Here is a 24631-nt window from a genome sequence, read left to right on the forward strand (position 1 = left end):
TATCTGCAGCAGTTGTATAGGGTGGGCTGCACCAACATGGATTAACTCTTAAACTGGTTTAAATCAAGATTTATCATTTAATCTTGTTGCACAAAGTTTTTCAACCTAGTTTTAAATTAATCAGTTACATTTAATCCTAAACTAAGTTTTTAATTTGGACTTTAAAACAATATCAAATGTAATGTTGCTCCATTGTTTTAAAATAAATGTTAAACTTAGTTTAAGGATTAAATCAAAACTACCACAGGAGAAGGTTTAAATTAATCAAATGTCAGTGTATGTGCTTTATTTTCAGTAAGATACAAACATGATAAAACATGTATCACTCAACTAGCTGGCTCACTCTTTGACTGTGGCAGGTAGTCTAGCTGCTATGAGCTTTGGGCCAGTAACCCGAGCCGACTAGATGAGAATCTGTCTGCGCCCTTGAGCAAGGCACTTAACCCGCATTGCTTCTGTAAGTCGCTCTGGATAAGAACGCCACCTAAATGACTAAAGTGTCAAATGTAAATAGCAATGACCCGTGCTGGTTTGTTTCTGTAGAAATAGAATTTGAACATATTGCTATAGTAAATCCATTATAACACATTATAACTGGTCATAGGGTACGTTCGTAAATTCACTCTGGCTATATGGTATCTTTTTTTGTGTTTTTATTAGGATCCCCATTAGCTGTTGCAAAAGCAGCAGCTACTCTTCCTGGGGTCCACACAAAACATGACACAATACAGAATGACATAATGCAGAACATCATTAGACAAGAACTCAAGGACAGAACTAGATACATTTTTAATAAGGCACATGCAGCCTAAATATCAATGCATACACACAAACTATCTAGGTCAAATATGGGCCAGGCGTTGTGCCGGGAGGTGTTTATTTCTGTTTTTTGAAACTAGGTTTGCTGTTTATTTGAGCGATATGAGATGGAAGTTCCATGCAATAAGGGCTCTATATAATACTGTATGTTTTCTTGAATTTGTTCTGGATTTGGGGACTATGAAAATACCCTTGGTGGTGTGTGTGTGTCAGAGCTTTGTGTAAGTTGACTATGCAGACAATTTGGGATTTTCAACACATTAATGTTTCTTATAAAAAGAAGTGATGCAGTCAGTCTCTCCTCAACTCTTAGCCAAGAGAGACTGACATGCATAGTATTTTTATCAGCCCTCTGATTACAATTAAGAGCAAAAATTTGCCCCTCTGTTCTGGGCCAGCTGCAGCTTAACTACATCTTTCCTTGTAGCACTGGACCACACGACTGGACAATAATCAAGATTAGACAAAACTAGAGCCTGCAGAACTTGCTTTTTGGAGTGTGGTGTCAAAAAAGCAGAGCATCTCTTTATTACGGCCAGAACTCTCCCCATCTTTACAACCATTGAATCTATATGTTTTAACCATGACAGTTTACAATCTAAGGTAACGCAAAGTAATTTAGCCTCTTCAACTTGTTCAACAGCCACACCATTCATTACCAAATTCAGCTGTGGTCTAGCACCTCAAGGAATGATTTGTACCAAATACAATGCTCCTAGTTTTAGAGATGTTCAGGACCAGTTTATTACTGGCCACCCATTCCAAAACAGACCAACTCCGACTGCAAGGGATTCAATGACTTCATTAGCTGTGGTTGCTGATGCGTATATGGTTGCATCATCATCATACATGGACACACATGCTATGTTTAAAGCCAGTGGCAGGTCATTGGTAAAAATATTAGAGGGCCTAGAGAGCTGCCCTGCGGAAGCAGAGCACTTGTCTGAGTGTGCCAGAGCACAGAATAACTGATGAATTTACAGACTCAACACCCGTTGAATATAGCCGGTGTCTGTAAACGTGGGAAAAAAGCATAAATGTTTTGCCAGCAGCACAGAGTCACCAACGCTTTAGATAACATGAAAACAGCCTAACCAGCTCTGTTAGGGTGAGTAAAATGGTCAGAGGTGCTATCTCATTTGTGTCTGGAAGTAGCTAGCAAGCTAGCCAACATTAGCCAGTTACCTTGGGTGCTTGAGTGCTGTTGTGAGGTCAGAATGCTCGGATCAACCCTACTCCTTGGCCAGAGCGTCCAGTGGGTGCTCTGGATGCTCCGAGAGTGAAACGCTCTGAATTTATGATTGCCCAGAGTGCATACTCTGGCACTCCAGATTGACTTTATGAACACTCCTGTAGTTTAGTGATTTATTAATCTTTAAAAAGTAAATGGTGCAAAACATCGGCTTAATTATAAACCTAGTTAAACTCTAGATTAGGTCTAATCTAGGATTAAATCATGAGTGAGCATTATGTTTGGAACATCAAATCGCAATAAAATCACTATCATTCATATATATATATATATATATATATATACTGCTCAAAAAAATAAAGGGAACACTAAAATAACACATCCTAGATCTGAATGAATGAAATATTCTTATTAAATACTTTTTTCTTTACATTGTTGAATGTGCTGACAACAAAATCACTCAAATTATCAATGGAAATCAAATTTATCAACCCATGGAGGTCTGGATTTGGAGTCACACTCTAAATTAAAGTGGAAAACCACACTACAGGCTGATCCAACTTTGATGTAATGTCCTTAAAACAAGTCAAAATGAGGCTTGGTAGTGTGTGTGGCCTCCACGTGCCTGTATGACCTCCCTACAACGCCTGGGCATGCTCTTGATGAGGTGGCGGATGGTCTCCTGAGGGATCTCCTCCCAGACCTGGACTAAAGCATCCGCCAACTCCTGGACAGTCTGTGGTGCAACAGACTGTCCATTGGTGGATGGAGCAAGACATGATGTGCTCAATTGGATTCAGGTCTGGGGAACGGGCGGGCCAGTCCATAGCATCAATGCATTCCTCTTGCAGGAACTGCTGACACTTCAGCCACATGAGGTTTAGCATTGTCTTGCATTAGGAGGAACCCAGGGCCAACCGCACCAGCATATGGTCTTACAAGGGGTCTGAGGATCTCATCTCGGTACCTAATGGCAGTCAGGCTACCTCTGGCGAGCACATGGAGGGCTGTGCGGCCCCCCAAAGAAATGCCACCCCACACCATGACTGACCCACCGCCAAACCGGTCATGCTGGAGGATGTTGCAGGCAGCAGAACGTTCTCCACGGCGTCTCCAGACTCTGTCACGTCTGTCACGTGCTCAGTGTGAACCTGCTTTCATCTGTGAAGAGCACAGGGCGTCAGTGGCGAATTTGCCAATCTTGTTGTTCTCTGGCAAATGAAAAACGTCCTGCACGGTGTTGGGCTGTAAGCACAACCCCCACCTGTGGACGTCGGGCCCTCATACCACCCTCATGGAGTCTGTTTCTGACCGTTTGAGCAGACACATACGCATTTGTGGCCTGCTGGAGGTCATTTTGCAGGGCTCTGGCAGTGCTCCTCCTGCTCCTTCTTGCACAAAGGCAGAGGTAGCGGTCCTGCTGCTGGGTTGTTGCCCTCCTATGGCCTCCTCCACGTCTCCTGATGTACTGGCCTGTCTCCTGGTAGCGCCTCCATGCTCTGGACACTACGCTAACAGACACAGCAAACCTTCTTGCCACAGCTCGCATTGATGTTCCATCTTGGATGAACTGCACTACCTGAGCCACTTGTGTGGGTTGTGGACTCCGTCTCATGCTACCACTAGAGTGAAAGCACTGCCAGCATTCAAAAGTGACCAAAACATCAGCCAGGAAGCATAGGAACTGAGAAGTGGTCTGTGGTCACCACCTGCAGAACCACTCCTTTGTTGGGGGTGTCTTGCTAATTGCCTATAATTTCCACCTGTTGTCTATTCCATTTGCACAACAGCATGTGAAATTTATTGTCAATCAGTGTTGCTTCCTAAGTGGACAGTTTGATTTCACAGAAGTGTGATTGACTTGGAGTTACATTGTGTTAAGTGTTCCCTTTATTTTTTTTGAGCAGTGTATATCGTGAGAATCACAATACTTATCAGCACCTAAGTGTTGTGAATGTCCCTGGCAATTTCCAGCCTTATCTGACCCTAGATTACTTTTAAAAAATGATATATTTTTTTTATGTATATCTTTAACGACATGCAACCTGAAAAATAACTGGTTTAGTTCTCCGGGCTTAGAGGTCCACTCATAGATGCCATTGCATTCAGAATCAAACTCTCAAAGCAGTGCTTTTCAGCTAGTGCTAGCTGCTCCCTCAGTCTCCCATTTATTTTTTCCACAGGAGTTAGCCTATCTCTTCTCTCTCATTATCTGGTCACTGAGTGACTTAACCATCTGTGACACGGAATCGGTGCCTTCTCATTAGGTCCTAGCCTGCAGCTGGGATCAAATACTCTACATCCACCAATGCACTGGCGGCAGTCAACCTCTTTACCCTTGACCATTGTTGCAGACTGAGTGCTTCTCTGCCTGCCCACTAATCTCTTCCATTGTTTTTTTTCTGCATTTGTTTGAGATGTTAAACCTTAAAGCGTCTTTTCCTGCTGAGTTCTGACCCTGCACCAATGTCAAGCCTTGTGGCCATTGAGGGTTAATGAAAGGTGAAACAAATGGTTGGTGGAAACTGTCAGGTGCATTGGAAGCCAACTTTTGGCACACAATAGCCCCTTCAAATCCCTGATTTCCCTGCCGATTTTAAGGGAAGGTCGAAAACCGTAGAGTGGCCCTTGCCAGTTGGCTGTGCTTTCTTGACTGTTTGGCAGCAGCGCTTGCCAGTGGCTTTGCGGCTTTGGGATGCTGTGCGTCGTTGCCAGCTCTGTGCTTATTGTCTCAGAGACAAAGCTCCCGGAGTGTCGTAGAGTGCCCTGGCTCTGCCCTCGTCCCGGTCTTGGCTCTTCCCTCGTCCCGGTCTTGGCTCTTCCCTCGTCCCGGTCTTGGCTCTGCCCTCGTCCCGGTCTTGGCTCTGCCCTCGTCCCGGTCTTGGCTCTGCCCTCGTCCCGGTCTTGGCTCTGCCCTCGTCCCGGTCTTGGCTCTGCCTACTGTGGTCCTCCCAGGTTATATAATGGTGTGCTCTCTCTGTATCGATTGTCACCTTGGCTATTTTTAGCAAGGTCTGCTCCCATCCCTACCGTTCAATACTGTCTCCTATTGAGCAAAATGCATACACCGACACACTAGTATAGAGTTACCTAGCGTGATACAGACAGATGGATTCCTTGTAATCCATGGCGATAACATGCGCCATACAAAATGAATAACTAGTAAACCATGATTGATTCATCAGCTGATGAAGTGATGACTCTGTGCGTATCAGTCGCACGGAAACACTCCAAGACGCTCCTTCAGTCATTTAAGTATGTACTGTATAAACGTGTATATACTGTGATGAATTGTTCAGTAACCACATAAGCACTCACACACTTCTGTGGAATCATACTTTTAAAATAGTACACTTAAACACTCCTCCTAAGTGTTCTAAATAACACATGCACCCTTCCAACTTTTGCCAGCAGAGAGAAGAACAGGCCCCAAACTTTATTCCTCCTGCTGTGTGTACTGTACGACAGTTTGTCCAACTCCACTGAACTCTGTCATCGTGGTGGAATTATGCAATGGCCCCAGAGAGAGCTATCATGCCAAACATTATTGAACTCCTGGTCTGATTTCTGAAAGCAGTAATACACTGAAAGATGGACCGGGTCAGTTGCCAGGGTCATTCTATTAGATGGGACATATTTGTCCTTTATAGAAACTGGTTGTCACTGCAATGAATGTCTCTCTAACCTACTCAGTGTGCCCTTGTTGACTTCACTCAGTGAGAGACAGTAGATCTGTGCCAAGCCACATGGCTAAAATACATATGTATTATGTTAGAAATGACATTTAGCTTACAGTTTGACTATCAAAGGGAATTACTTCTCAGCCCTTGAACTTTAACCTCACCATTTCAGCAGTATCTGTTGAAGATGTTTGGTTTCTGATTGGTGAAAGAAAATCCTATATTAAACTGTTGTACTTTGTCTTTATTTGACCACCATTTAACAAACTATTTTCTTCTTTGTCTGTTCCTTTCCTTTCCCCTGTCTCCCTCGCTTCTCTCTTTTTGCCCTCCACGCCTTCCCCCATCTAGCTGTGGAGGTGAAGACAACTCTCCCCTTGGGGATGCAGAGCCCTGTGGGCGGCAGTGAGCAGGGTGTTGGAGGTGGTCCCGTGGACCTGAGGACTGATCCCAGGCTGGGACCCCTGGGCAGAGGAGTGGACCCAGCCATGAGGGAGCAGCAACTGCAGCATGAACTGCTCCTCCTCAAGCAGCAGCAGGAGCTTCAGAAACAGCTTCTCTTCGCTGAGTTCCAGAAGCAGCATGAGGTGCTGACACGCCAGCATGAGGTTCAGCTGCAGGAGCACCTGAAGGTAACTGGGATCCGCTTTAGGAAGGCTGGTGGTGGGGGGGGGAAGAGGTGGGTTTAGAAACGTCTTTAGCCACACACCACTGGACCGGTCAGTTTCTGGCAGTCAGTTTGAGCTTCATTTGACATCCCCTCTCTCTGGCTTTCCTTCCCCCTGGCGTCCCTGCAGCAGCAGCAGGAGATCCTGGCGGCCAAGCGGCAGCAGGAGCTGGAGCAGAAGAGGAAGCTGGAGCAGCAGAGGCATGAGGAGCTGGAGAAACAGAGGCTGGAGCAGCAGCTCCTCATGCTACGCAACAAGGAGAAGGGCAAAGAGAGTGAGTAGTACACAGAAGTCACACACTGAGCAGTATATATCTGGTGTATGATGAGAAGCTTTCAGGAAGTGAAAACGGATGACATATCTACTGTATATTTCAATCACACTTTTACTTAGTGATACAGTGCTGCTGTTATTGCTCTAGTTTAGAGCTCTAGATCCTCCTACTCCATAGCTGTTGGTCTTTGTTAGCATTATAATAGCTTTGTGTTGTGATGGTTTGTTCCGGAAGGTGCCATTGCCAGTACGGAGGTGAAGCTGAAGCTCCAGGAGTTCCTCCTGAGCAAAAAAGAGCCTGGTACACCTGGCGGACTAAACCATTCCTTCCCCCAGAAATGCTGGTGAGCCTAACCATCAACATCTAATTTGAGTTCTGAGGCTGGCTAACGTTAGCTGGTAGACTGGCCAAGAGCCATGGAAGTTAATGGTTAATGAATATGGAGGAAGGGCTACACCTTAGCTAGGACTCTTAGAGCTCCTACACATGCATTGACCCGGAGTGAACTGTTAAAAAATACTTAACTCCAGAGAGTGGTATGACTTGTTTACCTTCCGCGGGTGTCATGCCAAATGGATAGAGGTTTTAATCTAGTCAGAGAATGTCTTGTCTACACCACAAGTAGTATCAACTGATTCTGGTACCTTAACTGTTATGGCTTCATCAGGGGGGCCCACCACACCTCTCTGGACCCCAACTCCCCCCCTCAGAGTAACACTCCGGGAACGCCGCCCTCCTACAAACTGCCCCCACTACTGGGGTCCTACGAGGGCAGGGACGATTTCCCTCTCCGGAAAACTGGTGAGTGGATGCACTGTGTGCGGTTGCATGTCTGCATTACTTTGAAGCACCTACCTGTGTGTATGTGTGTGTGTGCATGCATTTAGTGTTTCTCCTTTTCTGGTATGAGTCAGAATGAGTCACCGCAGCAGTGTTTGTGAAGACTGGTGGGCAATAGCTACATACATACACACTCACTCATGTAGATAATTAAGCCCACCCACAGACAAGCCGATGGAGCGGGGTGGTTCACTAAATGGAGATGGGAGACTTTCCAATGAACGTGTCCAGCAGTAAACTGGGTCTGAGAAGCTGACCCATGACACATGCTTAAATATATGCTTGCTGTGTCTATATCCTGAAGGATCCCATGTATCTAGATCTAATTATATTGCTTGTTGTTTGGTATTGTTTCCATAGACTTGTTAGCTCGTGCTTACTGGGACTTATGACCAGTGGAAAGCACCGCTATTGGATGCTAATTAAATTAAACCCGGGGCTTTTGCTTAATTGCCCCAATTCCTGTTTTTTTCCCCCTCCCTCCATATTGGTTCATTTGGATCCCCATTAGCTTTTGCCAAAGCAGCAGGTATTCTTCCTGGGGTCCAATCTGTTTTATTTACTTCCATTAGTCTAAGTTGGTCTGTCGTTCATTGCAACAACAATGGGCTGAAAAAGCAGTTGCGTGAAGGAGGGGTTAGTTGGAAATGGACATTTATTTCAGTCTTAGTGTCCCCAGTCAATAAGATATATAAATATCCTCATTTGGAGCCGTCCATAGTGCTTTTGGATATGAGCTGTTTGTTTATGGTTTCTGTTGTGTCTTTTTGATTTAAACTCACAACTTTCTCTCGCGCTCTCCTATTGCTTTCTCGCGCGCTCTCCTATTGCTTTCTCGCGCTCTCCTATTGCTTTCTCGCGCTCTCCTATTGCTTTCTCGCGCTCTCCTATTGCTTTCTCTCTCGCTCTCCTGTTGCTTTCTCGCTCGCTCTCCTATTGCTTTCTCGCGCGCTCTCCTATTGCTTTCTCGTGCGCTCTCCTATTGCTTTCTCGCTGGCTCTCCTATTGCTTTCTCGCGTGCTCTCCTATTGCTTTCTCGCGCGCTCTCCTATTGCTTTCTCGCGCGCTCTCCTCGCGCGCTCTCCTATTGCTTTCTCGCGCGCTCTCCTCGCGCGCTCTCCTATTGCTTTCTCGCGCGCTCTCCTATTGCTTTCTCGCGCGCTCTCCTATTGCTTTCTCACTCGCTCTCCTATTGCTTTCTCGCACGCTCTCCTATTGCTTTCTCGCGCGCTCTCCTATTGCTTTCTCGCTCGCTCTCCTATTGCTTTCTCGCTCGCTCTCCTATTGCTTTCTCGCTCGCTCTCCTATTGCTTTCTCGCTCGCTCTCTCCTATTGCTTTCTCGCTCGCTCTCTCCTATTGCTTTCTCGCGCGCTCTCTCCTATTGCTTTCTCGCGCGCTCTCTCCTATTGCTTTCTCGCGCGCTCTCTCCTATTGCTTTCTCGCGCGCTCTCTCCTATTGCTTTCTCGCGCGCTCTCTCCTATTGCTTTCTCGCGCGCTCTCTCCTATTGCTTTCTCGCGCGCTCTCTCCTATTGCTTTCTCGCGCGCTCTCTCCTATTGCTTTCTCGCGCGCTCTCCTATTGCTTTCTCGCGCGCTCTCCTATTGCTTTCTCGCTCGCTCTCCTATTGCTTTCTCGCTCGCTCTCCTATTGCTTTCTCGCTCGCTCTCCTATTGCTTTCTCGCTCGCTCTCCTATTGCTTTCTCGCTCGCTCTCCTATTGCTTTCTCGCTCGCTCTCCTATTGCTTTCTCGCTCGCTCTCCTATTGCTTTCTCGCTCGCTCTCCTATTGCTTTCTCGCTCGCTCTCCTATTGCTTTCTCGCTCGCTCTCCTATTGCTTTCTCGCTCGCCCTCCTATTGCTTTCTCGCTCGCCCTCCTATTGCTTTCTCGCTCGCCCTCCTATTGCTTTCTCGCTCGCCCTCCTATTGCTTTCTCGCTCGCCCTCTCATTGCTTTCTCGCTCGCCCTCTCATTGCTTTCTCGCCCTCTCTTGCCCATCTCGCTCCAACAGCCTCCGAGCCCAATCTGAAGGTGCGTTCGCGGTTAAAACAGAAGGTAGCTGAGAGGAGGAGCAGTCCTCTGCTGAGGAGGAAGGACGGGACAGTGATAAGTACCTTCAAAAAGAGAGCCATCGAGATCTCTGGTGAGAGCACACACACACACCATGCATTTACACACTCTTCCATTATGCATTTACATAATCGCATACAAATACATTGTACACTCTTCAACTAGAATTCCACACCCTGTGCCATTTCATAGTTGTAAACCAACCCCAGTGAGAAGCATCCAGTTGGGTGAACCATAAATCATCTAAAGTCACACCCTACTTAACATAAAACAGTCATTTCAACACTGGCCTGATGGTAAAAGTAGACATCCGGAGGGGCCACGGCACTCTACAACTCAAGCTAATTTCCCAGAAGGACCTAGTTACATAACCCACTTAGTCAGGTTGGCTATATACACATGCCACACAATGCCTTTCCAGACCAAGTACTGGAGCTAGCTACCGTATGTTAGGTTTAAGGGTTTGCCCTATTAGCCGTTTCCATGTCACGTGCAACTACTATGTAAACATAGGAGATCGTATAAATGCTGGTTGTTCTCGAGACCACAACAGAAGCTATGCTTATATAGGCTTTTGATTTAACTCGCCCGTTTCATCTGCTAATGAAAGCAGAAGCTTTTCTGGGACTAAATATTGGTGCTTATTGGAGACAAACAAAAATAGCAGGGACTATAGGGTGTGGATTAATACATAAGGCTTGAATAGGACAAAAGGGGATGGGTTTGGGGGGGTTAGCTGGCAGTGGAGCAGGGAAAAAGAGAACAGGGTTTTTGTGAACGTTCGGATTGGGACTAAGAATGTTGGCCTCTTGAAAGAGTCAAAGAAACGTTGGGAAGTCCTTTTTCCTAGTTCTCTGATTCCATGTATATGTTACCAATGATAGTCTATTCTGTTTCTACCTTTCTGTATACTCATAGAAAAAAGCCTGATAAAACCTAGACATTTCTTCACACATTTGTAGAGTTTGATGCAAGCTTGGAGAAAGGCTGTACCACACAGGGGTTTTGGCGGTGGTGTCTGTCTGCCTGGGATGCTGGGTTGGTTCTGTCTCTGAGTGGCCTGTTCCATTGTCATTGCAGTGTCCTCCATGTGCAGCAGTGCCCCTGGCTCCGGGCCCAGCTCGCCCAACAGCTCCAACAGCGCCATCGCAGAGAACGGCTCCAGCGGTTCTGTCCCCAACATCCACGCAGAGGTAAGAGAGGTGAGGGCTGTGGGAGGATGCTAGGGGGTCAAGGGGGGCCTCCCCTCTGCACAAAAAAATGACTTCTACCTTCTATGGAACTTAATAACCCCTGAAATGTGTGTTGCTGTTTGTTTGGGTTGATGCATTTTTATAACACACCATGCAAAATCCATAACCTACTGCTTGGACAAAAGGTACCAGGAACCAACAGAGTGCATGTTTTATAAAATGTCTCATCACATTAGAAGCATTAGTATAAAAAGAGTTGCAAGACAGAGAGACGCAAATGGAACCCATTCTGATTGGGTAAGGGGGTACCTAGTCAGTTGTACAACTGAATGTTCAACTGAATCGGAGTGGTGGGGGGCTGCCTTAATCGACATCCACGTCTTCGGTGCCCAGGGAACAGTGGGATAACTGCCTCAGGGGCAGAACGACAGACTTTTACCTTGTCAGCTCGGGGATTCGATCCAGAAACCTTTCGGTTACTGGCTGAACTCTCTAACCACTAGGCTACCTGGTGGTTTGGTTTAGTTTTTATCAACCCTGCTGTTAGTTATAGATCAAATGCAATGGGGACTTATGAGGAGTGTTACATGACTAGGTAGACTGTGTTCTTTAAGGCTAATAGTAGCTTATTCTTAATGCTTGTATGGTCATTGTGCTTGGCTGAATTGTAAACTAGGGCGAGAGGATAGCGGCTGACTGCAGTGAGTAAGGCCTGAAAATAAGCTTGGGTAGACTAGGGGGGGCGGAAGGTTGGTCTGATGCACTGAGCATCAAGTGGCCCCAGGAACATCTTAACCTTGAGGGAGAGAAAGCGAGAGAGATAAGAAGGGGGATGTAGGAGGGAGAGCGAGCTAGCCATAGTGTTTTGAATGACTGCGATCCTCCATTTTGATAATAAAACCTGATTCATTGTTCATCATGTAAGATAAATATAGGCCTAGCTGCCTTAGCTATTTCATTGCAGAACATACTGTAAGTTCACTGATCAGAACTACCAGTTCTTGTCCCTGGGACTTGAGTTTTTCCTGGTAGTCAGGCTACTTAGAGAACAGCTGTAGCTGGAACACTAAAGCCCTCAGGTACTTGGTCTTACTCTCCATGTCTACCTCTTCAAATATCTGTTTTAGAAGACCTGTGTTTTAATGGATAAATGTGTTTTTTTATTTGGTCGAACAAATCATTGAATTGTGTGTGTGTGTTCACACAGGGTTGATGATTTGAATTCAAATGAGCATTTTGTCCTCTCATTCAGACAGCTCTCAACACTCAATTTACAGCCATCTTCCCCCTGCCATTTTATAACACCCAAAAATACTTCCTCTCTCTTCTCTCCAAAAGTAGGGCAACAAAAATAAGAAGCATTAGTCAATCTCTGAGACCATTTAATTTCCCTCCCCTCCCTCCCTGAAAATACTTGATTACTGCCATTCTCTCGAAGCGGAGAAACAGTCGACCGCTGATGACATAACAAGCGCCTTGTTAGCCTGCTGTGTGCAACTTTCCAAAATAGCCACCCCCACCAAGAACGTTATTGCGTCATCGCCGCCCCAGCAGATCCGGGCTGATAAATGGTCAGACGCACACAGAAAGGAGAGCGTGACATTGTTTTAACAACAGATAGGGCAGTTTGCCATGGATCAACACCTTGTTTGGGAGGCATGGTGACTTTCTTAAAAACGTATTTTCCCTGTTTTTAAATAGTGTTTCTGTTGAGTTAGTCTTCCCCCGATAACGTCATTGTCAGTGAGAACCTGTGAAAAAGGCTGACACCCACCCGGGGGGGATCTGAAAAAGAGAAGGGCCCTTGTTGAGAAATCGTTGAGGCAGGGAGAAATATGGCTGTGTCTGAATACCCATATTGCATTCTAAATAGTATGCTTTTTGGGTATGTGAAAATAAAGTCAAATGTGAAATTTCAAAAATGTATTATGCTTTAAAATCTAGGATGTAATAATCATTTAGGCTTTTCATAGAGTAAAAATCGCTGCACACTATTGAGGAAGAGACTCGTCTTTTTGCACGTGTGTTTGACAACAGCTGATAATCAGAATATGGCCTACTAAATTGAACAGCTGGCAGGGGAACAAGTGTGATCGGACATTTGATGATGCCTTCTCATAATGCAGGTGATTCCTTGATCCACCTCTACGCAGACGACACCATTCTGTAAACATCTGGTCCTTCTTTGGACACTGTATTAACAAACCCCCAGACAAGCTTCAACGCCATACAACACTCCTTCTGTGTTCTCCAACTGCTCTTAAATGCTAGTAAAACTAAATGCATGCTCTTCAACCGATTGCTGCCCGCACCCTCCCGCCCGACTTGCATCACTACTCTGGACGGTTCTGACTTAGGTATTTGTAGTTGTCCACATATTCTATGTGTCTGGCTAGACTGTAAACTCTCCGTCCAGACTCACATCAAACATCTCCAATCCAAAATAAAATCTAGAATCGGCTTCCTATTTCGCAACAAAGCCTCCTTCATTCATGCTGCCAAAGATACCCTCGTAAAACTGACCATCCTACCAATCCTTGACTTCGGCGATGTCATTTACAAAATAGCCTCAAACTCTACTCAGCAAATTGGATGCAGTCTATCACAGTGCCATCCCTTTTGTCACCAAAGCCCCATATACCACCAACCACTGCCACCTGTATGCCACATTCATCGCCAGACCCACTCCAGGTCATCTATAAGTCTCTGCCAGGTAAAGCCCCGCCTTATCTCAGCTCACTGGTCACCATAGCAGCACCCACTCTTAGCACGCGCTCCAGCGGGTATATCTCACTGGTCATCCCCAAAGCCAACACCTCCTTTGGCCGCCTTTCCTTCCAGTTCTCTGCTTCCAATGACTTCAGCGATTTTTGCTATTTGTTCCAGTTGGAGACTTATATCTCCCTCACTAACTTTAAGCATCAGCTATCTGAGCAGTTTACCCATTGCTGCAGCTGTACATAGCCCATCTGTAAGTAGCCCATCTGTAAGTAGCCCATCCAATCTACCTACCTCATCCCCACATTGTTTTTATTAACCTTTTTTGCTCTTTTGCACACCAGTATTTCTACTTGCACATCATCATCTGCACATCTCACGCCATTGTTTAATTGCAAAATGTAATTACTTTGTTACTATGGCCTATTTATTGCCTTACCTCCTTATGCCATTTGCACACACTGTATATAGACTTTTCTATTGTGTTATTGACTGTTTGTTTATCCCATGTGTAACTGTGTTTGTCACACTGCTTTGCTTTATCTTGGCCAGGTGGCAGTTGTAAATGAGAACTTGTTCTCAACTGGCCTACCTGGTTAAATAAAGGTGAAATTAAAAATAAAATGGATGATTAGTATGTTGCTTACGGCATACGTTTTTACTAAACAGTACATTCTAAATAGTATGTAGTGCTATTAGTACACAGTATGTATTTTTAATAAGTAGTAGGCAAGACTGATTTCGGACACAGCCGAAAGGGTTTCTGTACAGTGTTAGCCAGGTGAAGTCTAAATGGCAAGTAATAAAAGCTCCTGAAATGGTACTAGCTAGCACACCTGCACAAACATCAAATAACAGCCGTTTGTTCAAAGGGAACTGGAAGCCTCGGCGGCATTTGGAGCGAAATGTTGTGCGAGCTGAAAGAATGAGTCACACTATGGTTAGAGCTCCTGTCCTATCTGTTTATACTGCAGAGGGTCAGATAGAACACAAGATGGATTCCTTTCTTCCTCTCTCTAGTTGTTGCTAGGGTAGATTAAATATACATGCACTGATGGGATGTTTTAGTAAGCTGGAAGACACTCTCCCTCTCTGGAAAATACCTCCGCTGTTTCTCTTGCTCGCTGTTTCTCTTGCTCGCTGTTTCTCTTGCTCGCTGTTTCTCTTGCTCGCTCGCTGTTTCTCTTGCTCGCTCGCTGTTTCTCTTGCTCGCTCGCTGTTTCTCTTGCTCGCTCGCTGTTTCTCTTGCTCGCTCGCTGTTTCTCTTGCTCGCTCGCTGTTTCTCTTGCTCGCTCGCTGTTTCTCTTGCTCGCTCGCTGTTTCTCTTGCTCGCTCGCTGTTTCTCTTGCTCGCTCGCTGTTTCTCTTGCTCGCTCGCTCGCTCCTCTCTCGCTCGCTCCTCTCTTGCTCGCTCCTCTCTTGCTCGCTCCTCTCTTGCTCGCTCCTCTCTTGCTCGCTCCTCTCTTGCTCGCTCCTCTCTTGCTCGCTCCTCTCTTGCTCGCTCCTCTCTTGCTCGCTCCTCTCTTGCTCGCTCGCTCGCTCCTCTCTTGCTCGCTCGCTCGCTCCTCTCTTGCTCGCTCGCTCGCTCCTCTCTTGCTCGCTCGCTCGCTCCTCTCTTGCTCGCTCGCTCGCTCCTCTCTTGCTCGCTCGCTTCTCTTGCTCGCTCGCTCCTCTTGCTCGCTCCTCTCTTGCTCGCTCCTCTCTTGCTCGCTCCTCTCTTGCTCGCTCCTCTCTTGCTCGCTCCTCTCTTGCTCGCTCCTCTCTTGCTCGCTCCTCTCTTGCTCGCTCCTCTCTTGCTCGCTCCTCTCTTGCTCGCTCGCTCGCTCCTCTTGCTCGCTCCTCTTGCTCGCTCCTCTTGCTCGCTCCTCTCTTGCTCGCTCCTCTCTTGCTCGCTCCTCTCTTGCTCGCTCCTCTCTTGCTCGCTCCTCTCTTGCTCGCTCCTCTCTTGCTCGCTCCTCTCTTGCTCGCTCCTCTCTTGCTCGCTCCTCTCTTGCTCGCTCCTCTCTTGCTTGCTCGCTCGCGCCTCTCTTGCTCGCTCGCTCGCTCCTCTCTTGCTCGCTCGCTCGCTCCTCTCTTGCTCGCTCGCTCCTCTCTTGCTCGCTCGCTCCTCTCTTGCTCGCTCGCTCGCTCCTCTCTTGCTCGCTCGCTCGCTCGCTCGCTCCTCTCTTGCTCGCTCCTCTCTTGCTCGCTCGCTCCTCTCTTGCTCGCTCGCTCGCTCGCTCCTCTCTTGCTCGCTCGCTCGCTCGCTCCTCTCTTGCTCGCTCGCTCGCTCGCTCCTCTCTTGCTCGCTCGCTCGCTCCTCTCTTGCTCGCTCGCTCGCTCGCTCCTCTCTTGCTCGCTCGCTCGCTCCTCTCTTGCTCGCTCGCTCGCTCGCTCCTCTCTTGCTCGCTCGCTCGCTCCTCTCTTGCTCGCTCGCTCGCTCCTCTCTTGCTCGCTCGCTCCTTTCTTGCTCGCTCGCTCCTTTCTTGCTCGCTCGCTCGCTCCTTTCTTGCTCGCTCGCTCCTCTCTTGCTCGCTCGCTCGCTCCTCTCTTGCTCGCTCGCTCGCTCCTCCCTTGCTCGCTCGCTCGCTCGTCTCTTGCTCGCTCGCTCGCTCGCTCCTCTCTTGCTCGCTCGCTCGCTCGCTCCTCTCTTGCTCGCTCGCTCGCTCGCTCCTCTCTTGCTCGCTCGCTCGCTCGCTCCTCTCTTGCTCGCTCGCTCGCTCGCTCGCTCCTCTCTTGCTCGCTCGCTCGCTCCTCTCTTGCTCGCTCGCTCGCTCCTCTCTTGCTCGCTCGCTCGCTCCTCTCTTGCTCGCTCGCTCGCTCCTCTCTTGCTCGCTCGCTCGCTCCTCTCTTGCTCGCTCGCTCGCTCCTCTCTTGCTCGCTCGCTCGCTCCTCTCTTGCTCGCTCGATCGCTCCTCTCTTGCTCGCTCGATCGCTCCTCTCTTGCTCGCTCGATCGCTCCTCTCTCGCTCGATCGCTCCTCTCTTGCTCGCTCGATCGCTCCTCTCTCGCTCGCTCCTCTCTTGCTCGCTCGATCGCTCCTCTCTCGCTCCTCTCTCTCTCGCTCCTCTCTCGCTCGCTCGCTCCTCGATCGCTCCTCTCTCGTTCGTTTGCTCGCTCCTCTCTCTCGTTCGCTCGCTCGCTCCTCTCTGCTCTTGCTCGCTCGCTCCTCTCTACTCTCGCTCGCTCCTCTCTCCTCTCGCTCGCCAGCTCGCTCCTCTCTCCTCTCGCTCGCCCGTTCGCTCCTCACACGCTCTCTTGCTCGCTCCTCTCTCTCTCGCCCTCTCTCACACGCTCTCTCTCAACCACTTTTTCTCCCTCTTTTCTGTGCAGCAGCTGCGGTCCCTCCACCAGACCCTTAACGCTGATGGGACAGTCAGTCCGCTGAGCCTCTACACGTCCCCCTCGCTGCCTAACATCTCCCTGGGCATGCCAGCCAACTCGCACCTCACCGTGAGTACTCTACCGAAACTCTGAACACTAGAAACTAGGGATAGGCATGAGTACTCGAACAGACGCCATCTTTAACCAGAAATCAAAAGGTCTTGAAGACAACATTAATTTTCTTTGACTCTAGTGTTCCATTTGTACATGTGCATTTGCGGGGCACAACAAAAAGAAAACCAAGCTAAGCATCACACAGTTCTTCTCCCTAAATTCCCTTTCCCCTCCTTGTCTCACTCACTCAGTTGTTTTCCGACGGCACCCTCTACACGCTCCCGTTAGGCCTACAGAAACAAATGCCTATTAAAAACATATCTAACTGATGGGATACACAAGCTTCATTCCTTGCCAAATGACGACAGTTTTATCACAAATTCTTAATGGACTGCTTGGCTGAAGTAGGGAAATATGTTCCAACAACGAGCGCTGCAGTTTTGGAAAGATTGTGTCCTGTCTATTTTCCACTTATGCTACTTTGTGAATGCCATTTAGAATTGGTTAGCCTAGGCTATAGCCGCCCTAAACATTTATCAGAATCATTATGCCTAGGCCTACTCACCAAACAATGTCATGGCCATAATTCATCCTCATGCAGTATTCAATATGGACTTGTTCATCCATTTGGAAAATTCCAAAGAACAGGCAGAATAAACAAAATTGAACGTCTGTATATGGAAAAGACAGGTTTTGGTTTGTAACTCGGAAAAAATGATTTCACCTCGTCGCCAAATTGAGCCCCGTTTTTAAATGATCACTCTGAGAATGACTGTTCCAGACGTGAGATCACTTTGTACCGGAAACTTTTTTTCATTTGGAAAAATATTCTGTTCTATATTATTTAGTTATTTTACCTGTTTTTGTTTTTTTTTACAATAAAATATGTCTCTTGATCGTGATAAGGGTTTGGGATATAAGAGCTATTTGCCTGCTGAAATAACAAAACAAAGCTATGCCATTGCACAGCCATAGGCTTCTACAAGCCCCACTGTGGAGGTTGCTTTTTGAAGATTGTGTTCCATAATATAAATAATTGATATTACGGTTTCAATAAATTAACTTTAAATAGCAAAAAAATAATATGTATGTGTGTCTCTCTCAGCAAAAAAAGAAATGTCCCTTTTTCAGAACCCTGTCTTTCAAAGATGATTCTTAAAAATCCAAGTAACTTGATAGATCTTCATTGTAAAGGGTTTGAACACGGTTTCCCATGCTTGTTCAATGAATCATAAACAATTCATCAGCATGCACCTGTGGAACGGTCATTAAGACACTAACAGCTTAGACGGTAGGCAATTAAGGTCATTGTGGGGCAAAAAAGTATTTAGTCAGCCACCAATTGTGCAAGTTCTCCCACTTAAAAAGATGAGAGAGGCCTGTAATTTTCATCATAGGTACACTTCAACTATGACAGAAATTCCAGAAAATCACATTGTAGGATTTATTTGCAAATTATGGTGTAAAATAAGTATTTGGTCACCTACAAACAAGCAAGATTTTTGGCTCTCACAGACTTGTAACTTCTTCTTTAAGAGGCTCCTCTGTCCTCTACTCGTTACCTGTATTAATGGCACCTGTTTGAACTTGTTATCAGTATAAAATACACCTGTCCACAACCTCAAACAGTCACACTCCAAACTCCACTATGGCCAAGACCAAAGAGCTGTCAAAGGACACCAGAAACAAAATTGTAGACCTGCACCAGGCTGGGAAGACTGAATCTGCAATAGGTAAGCAGCTTGGTTTGAAGAAATCAACTGTGGGAGCAATTATTAGGAAATGGAAGACATACACGACAACTGATAATCTCCCTCGATCTGGGGCTCCACGCAAGATCTCACCCCGTGGGGTCAAAATGATCACAAGAACGGTGAACAAAAATCCCAGAACCACACGGGGGGACCTAGTGAATGACCTGCAGAGAGCTGGGACCAAAGTAACAAAGCCTACCATCAGTAACACACTACGCCGCCAGGGACTCAAATCCTGCAGTGCCAGACGTGTCCCCCTGCTTAAGCCAGTACATGTCCAGGCCCGTCTGAAGTTTGCTAGAGAGCATTTGGATGATCCAGAAGCAGATTGGGAGAATGTCATATGGTCAGATGAAACCAAAATATAACTTTTTGGTAAAAACTCAACTCGTCGTGTTTGGAGGACAAAGAATGCTGAGTTGCATCCAAAGAACACCATACCTACTGTGAAGCATGGGGGTGGAGACATCATGCTTTTGGGCTGTTTTTCTGCAAAGGGACCAGGACGACTGATCCGTGTAAAGGAAAGAATGAATGGGGCCATGTATCGTGAGATTGAGTGAAAACCTCCTTCCATCAGCAAGGGCATTGAAGATGAAACGTGGATGGGTCTTTCACTGAGGCCTGTACTCTGGAGTGGGATCGATGTGGAGGGTCCGTCATGGTCTGGGGTGGTGTGTCACAGCATCATCGGACTGAGCTTGTTGTCATTGCAGGCAATCTCAATGCTGTGTGTTACAGGCAAGACATCCTCCTCCCTCATGTGGTACCCTTCCTGCAGGTCATCCTGACATGACCCTCCAGCATGACAATGCCACCATACTGCTCGTTCTGTGCGTGATTTCCTGCAAGACAGGAATGTCAGTGTTCTGCCATGGTCAGCGAAGAGCCCGGATCTCAATCCCATTGAGCACCTCTGGGACCTGTTAGATGTGAGGGCTAGGGCCATTCCCCCCCCAGAAATGTCCAGGAACTTGCAGGTGCCTTGGTGGAAGAGTGGGGTCACATCTCACAGCAAGAACTGGCAAATCTGGTGCAGTCCATGAGGAGGAGATGCACTGCAGTACTTAATGCAGCTGGTGGCCACACCAGATACTGACTTACTTTTGACCCCCCCTTTGTTCAGGGACACATTCAATTTCTGTTAGTCACATGTCTGTGGAACTTGTTCAGTTTGTCTCAGTTGTTGAATCTTGTTATGTTCATACAAATATTTACACATGTTAAGTTTCCTGAAAATAAACGCAGTTGACAGTGTGAGGACTTTCTTTTTTTTGCCGAGTGTGTGTGTGTGTGTGTGTGTGTGTGAAGCAATTTAGCAATTAACAAAATCTTATCTGTAATGGTTATAATACATTTGCCATAGCTGCTGTTCTAGTTCTAATTTAAGAGTGAAAAACTCACGTACAACTATGACAAGTTCAAATCAAGTTTATTCACTCAATGAGTCAGACAGATGAACAGACAAAGACGTGTGTGTGTGTGTATACCCCAATTTAGGTGAAGTCTCCTCCTTCCCTCTAAACATTACATTTTTTGCTAGGCTCGAAGTTAAGTGATGTGGTTAATAAACTGTTCCTTCTCCCTTACTCTGACCTGACCTGACTTCGATCCCCATTCCTCACTAATCCACAGCTCTCCACCCTTATCAGTGACCACAACCATGTGATTGCCTTTCCTTAACTCAGTACATTCCAAGCCCCTGGCTCATATTCAACCGTAATTGACTCCACCATATACATTTCTCCTACAGATAACCATTCATTTCTGGTGTAACAACCAGACTGTGGCCCTTCACCTTTCCATAGGATACTTGATGATTAACAATATTTCAAGTTTAGAAGTCAGAACCCGTCACTGTTGGCATAAAGGTAAATGTGCACACATTTTTTTCCAGTGCGGGCCTTGTGTTCTAAAAATAGCTTCTTTTAATATTTTTTTAAGTATTCGTAAAAAAACTGCCTGAACCTGCTCCATCCCACTGAGTTGAGGTCAAATAGAAACCAGCACACACTCCCCTGAACCAGAGTTGTCATCTGATGTAGACATTCTGACTTAGTTAACCCCCCTTCCATCCTCAGGCCAATCAGAAGCTGTTGCAGGAGGCGGAGAGGCAGGCCATCCAGACCATGCGTCAGGGTGGGGCTCTGACGGGCAAGTTTGTTAGCACCTCGTCCCTGCCGGCATCATGCCTGCCACCTGGGATGCAACACGACTTAGACTCCACCCAGGCCCCCAACAGCCACAGCAGTCACTCCTCCCTACTGCAGCACGTCCTCCTGCTGGAGCAGGCCCGCCAGCAGAGTGCCCTCCTCTCAGGTACATCTACCAACATATATTTATACTCTTATATCCCTGCCAGCAGAGCGTCCTACTTGCAGGTAAATATAGATTCAAATACATACGGCCTCTTCTGAAATACATCTCTCTGACTCCTCCTCCCTCCAGTCCCCATGTACGGTCAGTCGCCGTTGGTGACGGGGGACCGGGTGTCCAACAGCATGCGCACGGTGAACAAGCTACCACGCCACCGGCCCCTGAGCCGCACACAGTCTGCACCCCTCCCCCAGAGCCCCCAGGCCCTGCAGCAGCTCGTCATGCAGCAGCAGCACCAGCACTTCCTGGAGAAGCAGAAGCAGTACCAGCTCAACAAGGTAGGGGGTGCCACAAGGAACACTACTACAATATTAGAGGTTATGGTTGTGTTTGCAGGTAAAAAAATAATATTGTATGCCATTTGACTGGACTGAGGGGGGTGTAGTATACTGTACATGTGGCAGGGAGAGTTAGACACTGCTATCTGTCAACCACACCAGATTCTGTCAAAAGGGGTGGAGCTTCCTCGCCAACCGCCCACCCACCCCGAGGAGACAGAGGAGGAGCTCACAGAGACACAGGAGATGCAGGAGGAGGGGGCGGAGTCTGAGCGTCTGGGGGAGGGTCGTCCTCAGGAGCAGAGGCTCCAGAAGGAAGAGTCGGGGGAGACGTCGCCCCCCTCAGAACGCCTGCTGACCCCCCTGAAGGGCGAGAGCACAGAGAGCGACCTGGAGGAAGAGGATGATGAAGACGAGGCCATCGAGCTGAGGGAGTGTGATGAGGAGGGCGTACCTTACGGCCAAGTAAATACTGAATTTTTTTTAAAGACATTTTGCATTTAATTTTACTTTGATAGAGAGAAACTTGCAGGGCAATACATGTTTTTAACACTAAGATGACTTTCTGTAAGAAAATCAGAGAGCCAATAAGAGGTGCAAATTGTTTATTTATAAACCATGAGTTTTATTGTCTTTCTGCTGGAATCAAATCAAAGTTTATTGGTGTTATAGCGGGTGCAATGAAATGCTTGTTACTTGCTCCTAACAGTGCAGCAAGAATATTCAGACCCCTTTCGTTTTTGACCTTCCCAAATCTGTTCCGGTGACGTCTGTCTGATGACTAAACCTAGTGACTTGATTCATCATTGTACCTCTTATAATGGGCCATTTATAACTTAATGACAAGAAACTGTCTAGAATGACCAATCACTCCAGGGAGGGGTGTAGATTGCAGAAATGACCTACCAAAAGATCAGTAGCAAAGGCTATGCAGTTGAAAAGGTAGGAACGTCATCATTAGCCATGTGGCTACATAGATTGGCGTTCACACCCAGTTCGAGTGGTGGGTTGAGTTTTGCGGCGGAATGGTGATTTAAAAAAGGGTATCCCCTCTTGGAGGGCAGATTGGCTGCGCTGTGCGAGGCATCATCATCATGGCTCCCTACAGAAGAACGAGAGCCTTAATTCCCACCCACCTGTGAGTCATCCATTGCACTTAGCAGGAAATAAAGGAACAAGCTCTCTCGAGAATGAATCGCCTGCAGTTCTTTCACAAATTACCAAGAGGATAAGTGGCTCCAGTTAAAAGTTCTGAAACAAAAGTTGCGAAAGGGCAAGTGGACGATTAAAAAAAAAATAATTAAAAAATATATATAAATGAATTACTACAGGTAATTAAGATGGATTGAATTTGGATTGAACTGTCATTGGCCGAGACAGACTCAGTAGTTGATGACATGCATTTGGATCCTCATCAGAGCCTCATACTCTTTTTGAGGACCTAAACATTACAATATAATACAGTAAACGGCCACAGTTGGCTATGTTGCTGTTGGTTGTCATATTTGTCTCTAAATTATGGTCATTGACAGCAATTAATACATAACGTTAAAAAGAGGCGAAAAATAATGGAAATGTTTTGTGGTCACGTTCCTCTAAGAAATGCTGTTTGTGCGTTGGAGGCAGGAAGAACCAATGCAGCGAGGGAGATTATAAAATAAACCTCTCTCTCCTACTCCCACACACCATTGACAAAAAATATCAGAGGAGAGAAAAGCATCAGAATTCGGGCTGTGTCTTCTCCCCCTCGATGCGCGCTCACACACCCTCCCTCCCCTGCCCTTGCTGCTTTTTCTCATTTCAGTGAATGGACTCATCTGTGACTCATCTTTCCTTGGTGAATCATTCCCCTCTTCCGCCCACCCCCGCCCTTCTCTCCCCCCTCTCTTCACCATGCCAGCCCTTTTCTCCCCCCTTTTCCCCCTGCACTTTACACCAATTCACCACCCACCAGGGAGGTAGGCTGCTGCAGTACTATTCCTGTTGTGATGGGCTAGGGGGATAGGAGTTTTTAGGGTATGGGGGCCATAGGGAGGGAGCATGGGTGTATGCAGTCATTCTGTAGAGACGACATCCTCAAAAACCTATTTTGACATTTGAGTCAGTGACACGGAAGCCCCCCCCCCCCCCTACACACACAGCCTCCCTGCTGAACTTTTTTTCCCTCTGACTCTGCTCTACTTGTCTGCTGTGGTGCCTTGAATACAAATGGATCCGAGCCGCCCTCTACAATGGAAAGACATGGGAAGCGAAAAGACAGTGAGAGAGACTCATAAGAGAGCCCGCATTGCCTTAGGATCTCTCATTTAAAAAGGGGTTAGCAAGGTGTGGGCCTGCCGGACCTGTGTGTGTTTGTGCCTGCCAGACCTGTGTGTGTGTGTGTGTGTGTGTGTTCGCGTCCGCGAGTGTAAACTCAGCTCCCATCTCAAGGTCTTGAAACAAACCGTCCGCAGTTTTTTTAAAAGATACATGTGAACCTTGTCATTTGATCTCTGTTAGAAGGAGCATCTATCGCGTTAGATTTTTCCTAGAGCTCACACAGCTCCTGTCTGGATGTGTAGTGCTTCTCCCATTGACAGAAAGCAGAGCCCCGTTAGCTCAGCCACTGTTTACAGCTGGGGAATTGTCAGAGTAGTCTTTTGGCTGTTGGGAAGGCTCGGTCCTTGTCCTGCCCTGCCTTTTGAGGCTCGTATGGGGATAAGTGTTTGCCTTTGGGTTTCTACCCAGGGCCCATGTTTAGTCTATAACAGGCTTAATTTAGCTCCACCTCCCTCCCATTTCCCCCTTGCTCCATTGGCCTGAGGTGGTAGCTTCAGTTTGCAGCTATTGTGAAATGTCACTTCTCTCTCAAGGTTGCAGTATTTCTGATGTAAACAATGAAAGCCACAGAGCTGATTTTATATAGTAAGTCCATTCCCTCACACTGAAGTCCAGTCAGTGTCTCAGGAGACATTATTCAAATCTTTAGTTGGTAATGAAAATGTCTCTCTTTGTTATTTTGTCCCCGATTTTTTTTTTTTTTTTTTTTTTTTTTTTTTTTTTTTTTTTTTTCCTTCTGACCAGCATCACCTGCAACAGCTCAATGTGTTCCAGGCATCCCTGTCCATTTCGGGCATGCCCCACAGACCTCTGGGAAGGGCCCAGTCCTCCCCTGCCACTGCCAGCGTCAAGGAGGTCCCCATCAAGCACCTCTTCACTACAGGTATGCTTCTTTTGGTTTTTGGAACAGATGACATACAAAGTGAGACGATCAGGACCTATTGAACAATATGAAAGAAGCTGTCTCCTTAGTTATCTATCTGAATCGCTGTATTTTTTTTGTCATAGTGGTAGATAGTAGAGCTTTAGCAATAA

General features: G+C 46.9%; 2 protein-coding genes across 4 annotated transcripts in view; one reads left to right on the forward strand and one right to left on the reverse strand.

The window, feature by feature from the left end:
• LOC139421309 (histone deacetylase 5-like) overlaps positions 1-24631 on the forward strand; it is an 83576-nt gene that overhangs the window by 46603 nt on the left and 12342 nt on the right. For 2 of the 3 annotated variants that reach the window (XM_071172060.1, XM_071172062.1), the window contains 11 exons: positions 6043-6323; positions 6489-6633; positions 6868-6976; positions 7301-7434; positions 9484-9615; positions 10623-10735; positions 16765-16884; positions 20705-20942; positions 21072-21277; positions 21440-21742; positions 24341-24479. In XM_071172060.1, coding sequence (XP_071028161.1) covers positions 6043-6323; positions 6489-6633; positions 6868-6976; positions 7301-7434; positions 9484-9615; positions 10623-10735; positions 16765-16884; positions 20705-20942; positions 21072-21277; positions 21440-21742; positions 24341-24479 — 1920 coding nt within the window. The remainder of the gene's footprint in view (positions 1-6042; positions 6324-6488; positions 6634-6867; positions 6977-7300; positions 7435-9483; positions 9616-10622; positions 10736-16764; positions 16885-20704; positions 20943-21071; positions 21278-21439; positions 21743-24340; positions 24480-24631) is intronic. The other variant, XM_071172061.1, reaches the window with a different exon arrangement.
• On the reverse strand, positions 11773-16500 carry LOC139421784 (protein enabled homolog; the record flags this gene model as incomplete). The annotated part of the gene is made up of 3 exons (XM_071172904.1): positions 11773-11853; positions 15299-15494; positions 16421-16500. Coding segments are annotated over 3 exons (357 nt in total), but the record flags the coding sequence as incomplete, so codon positions are not given.

The sequence above is a fragment of the Oncorhynchus clarkii genome, chromosome 12, assembly GCF_045791955.1.
Source record: "Oncorhynchus clarkii lewisi isolate Uvic-CL-2024 chromosome 12, UVic_Ocla_1.0, whole genome shotgun sequence".
Lineage (NCBI taxonomy): Eukaryota > Metazoa > Chordata > Actinopteri > Salmoniformes > Salmonidae > Oncorhynchus > Oncorhynchus clarkii.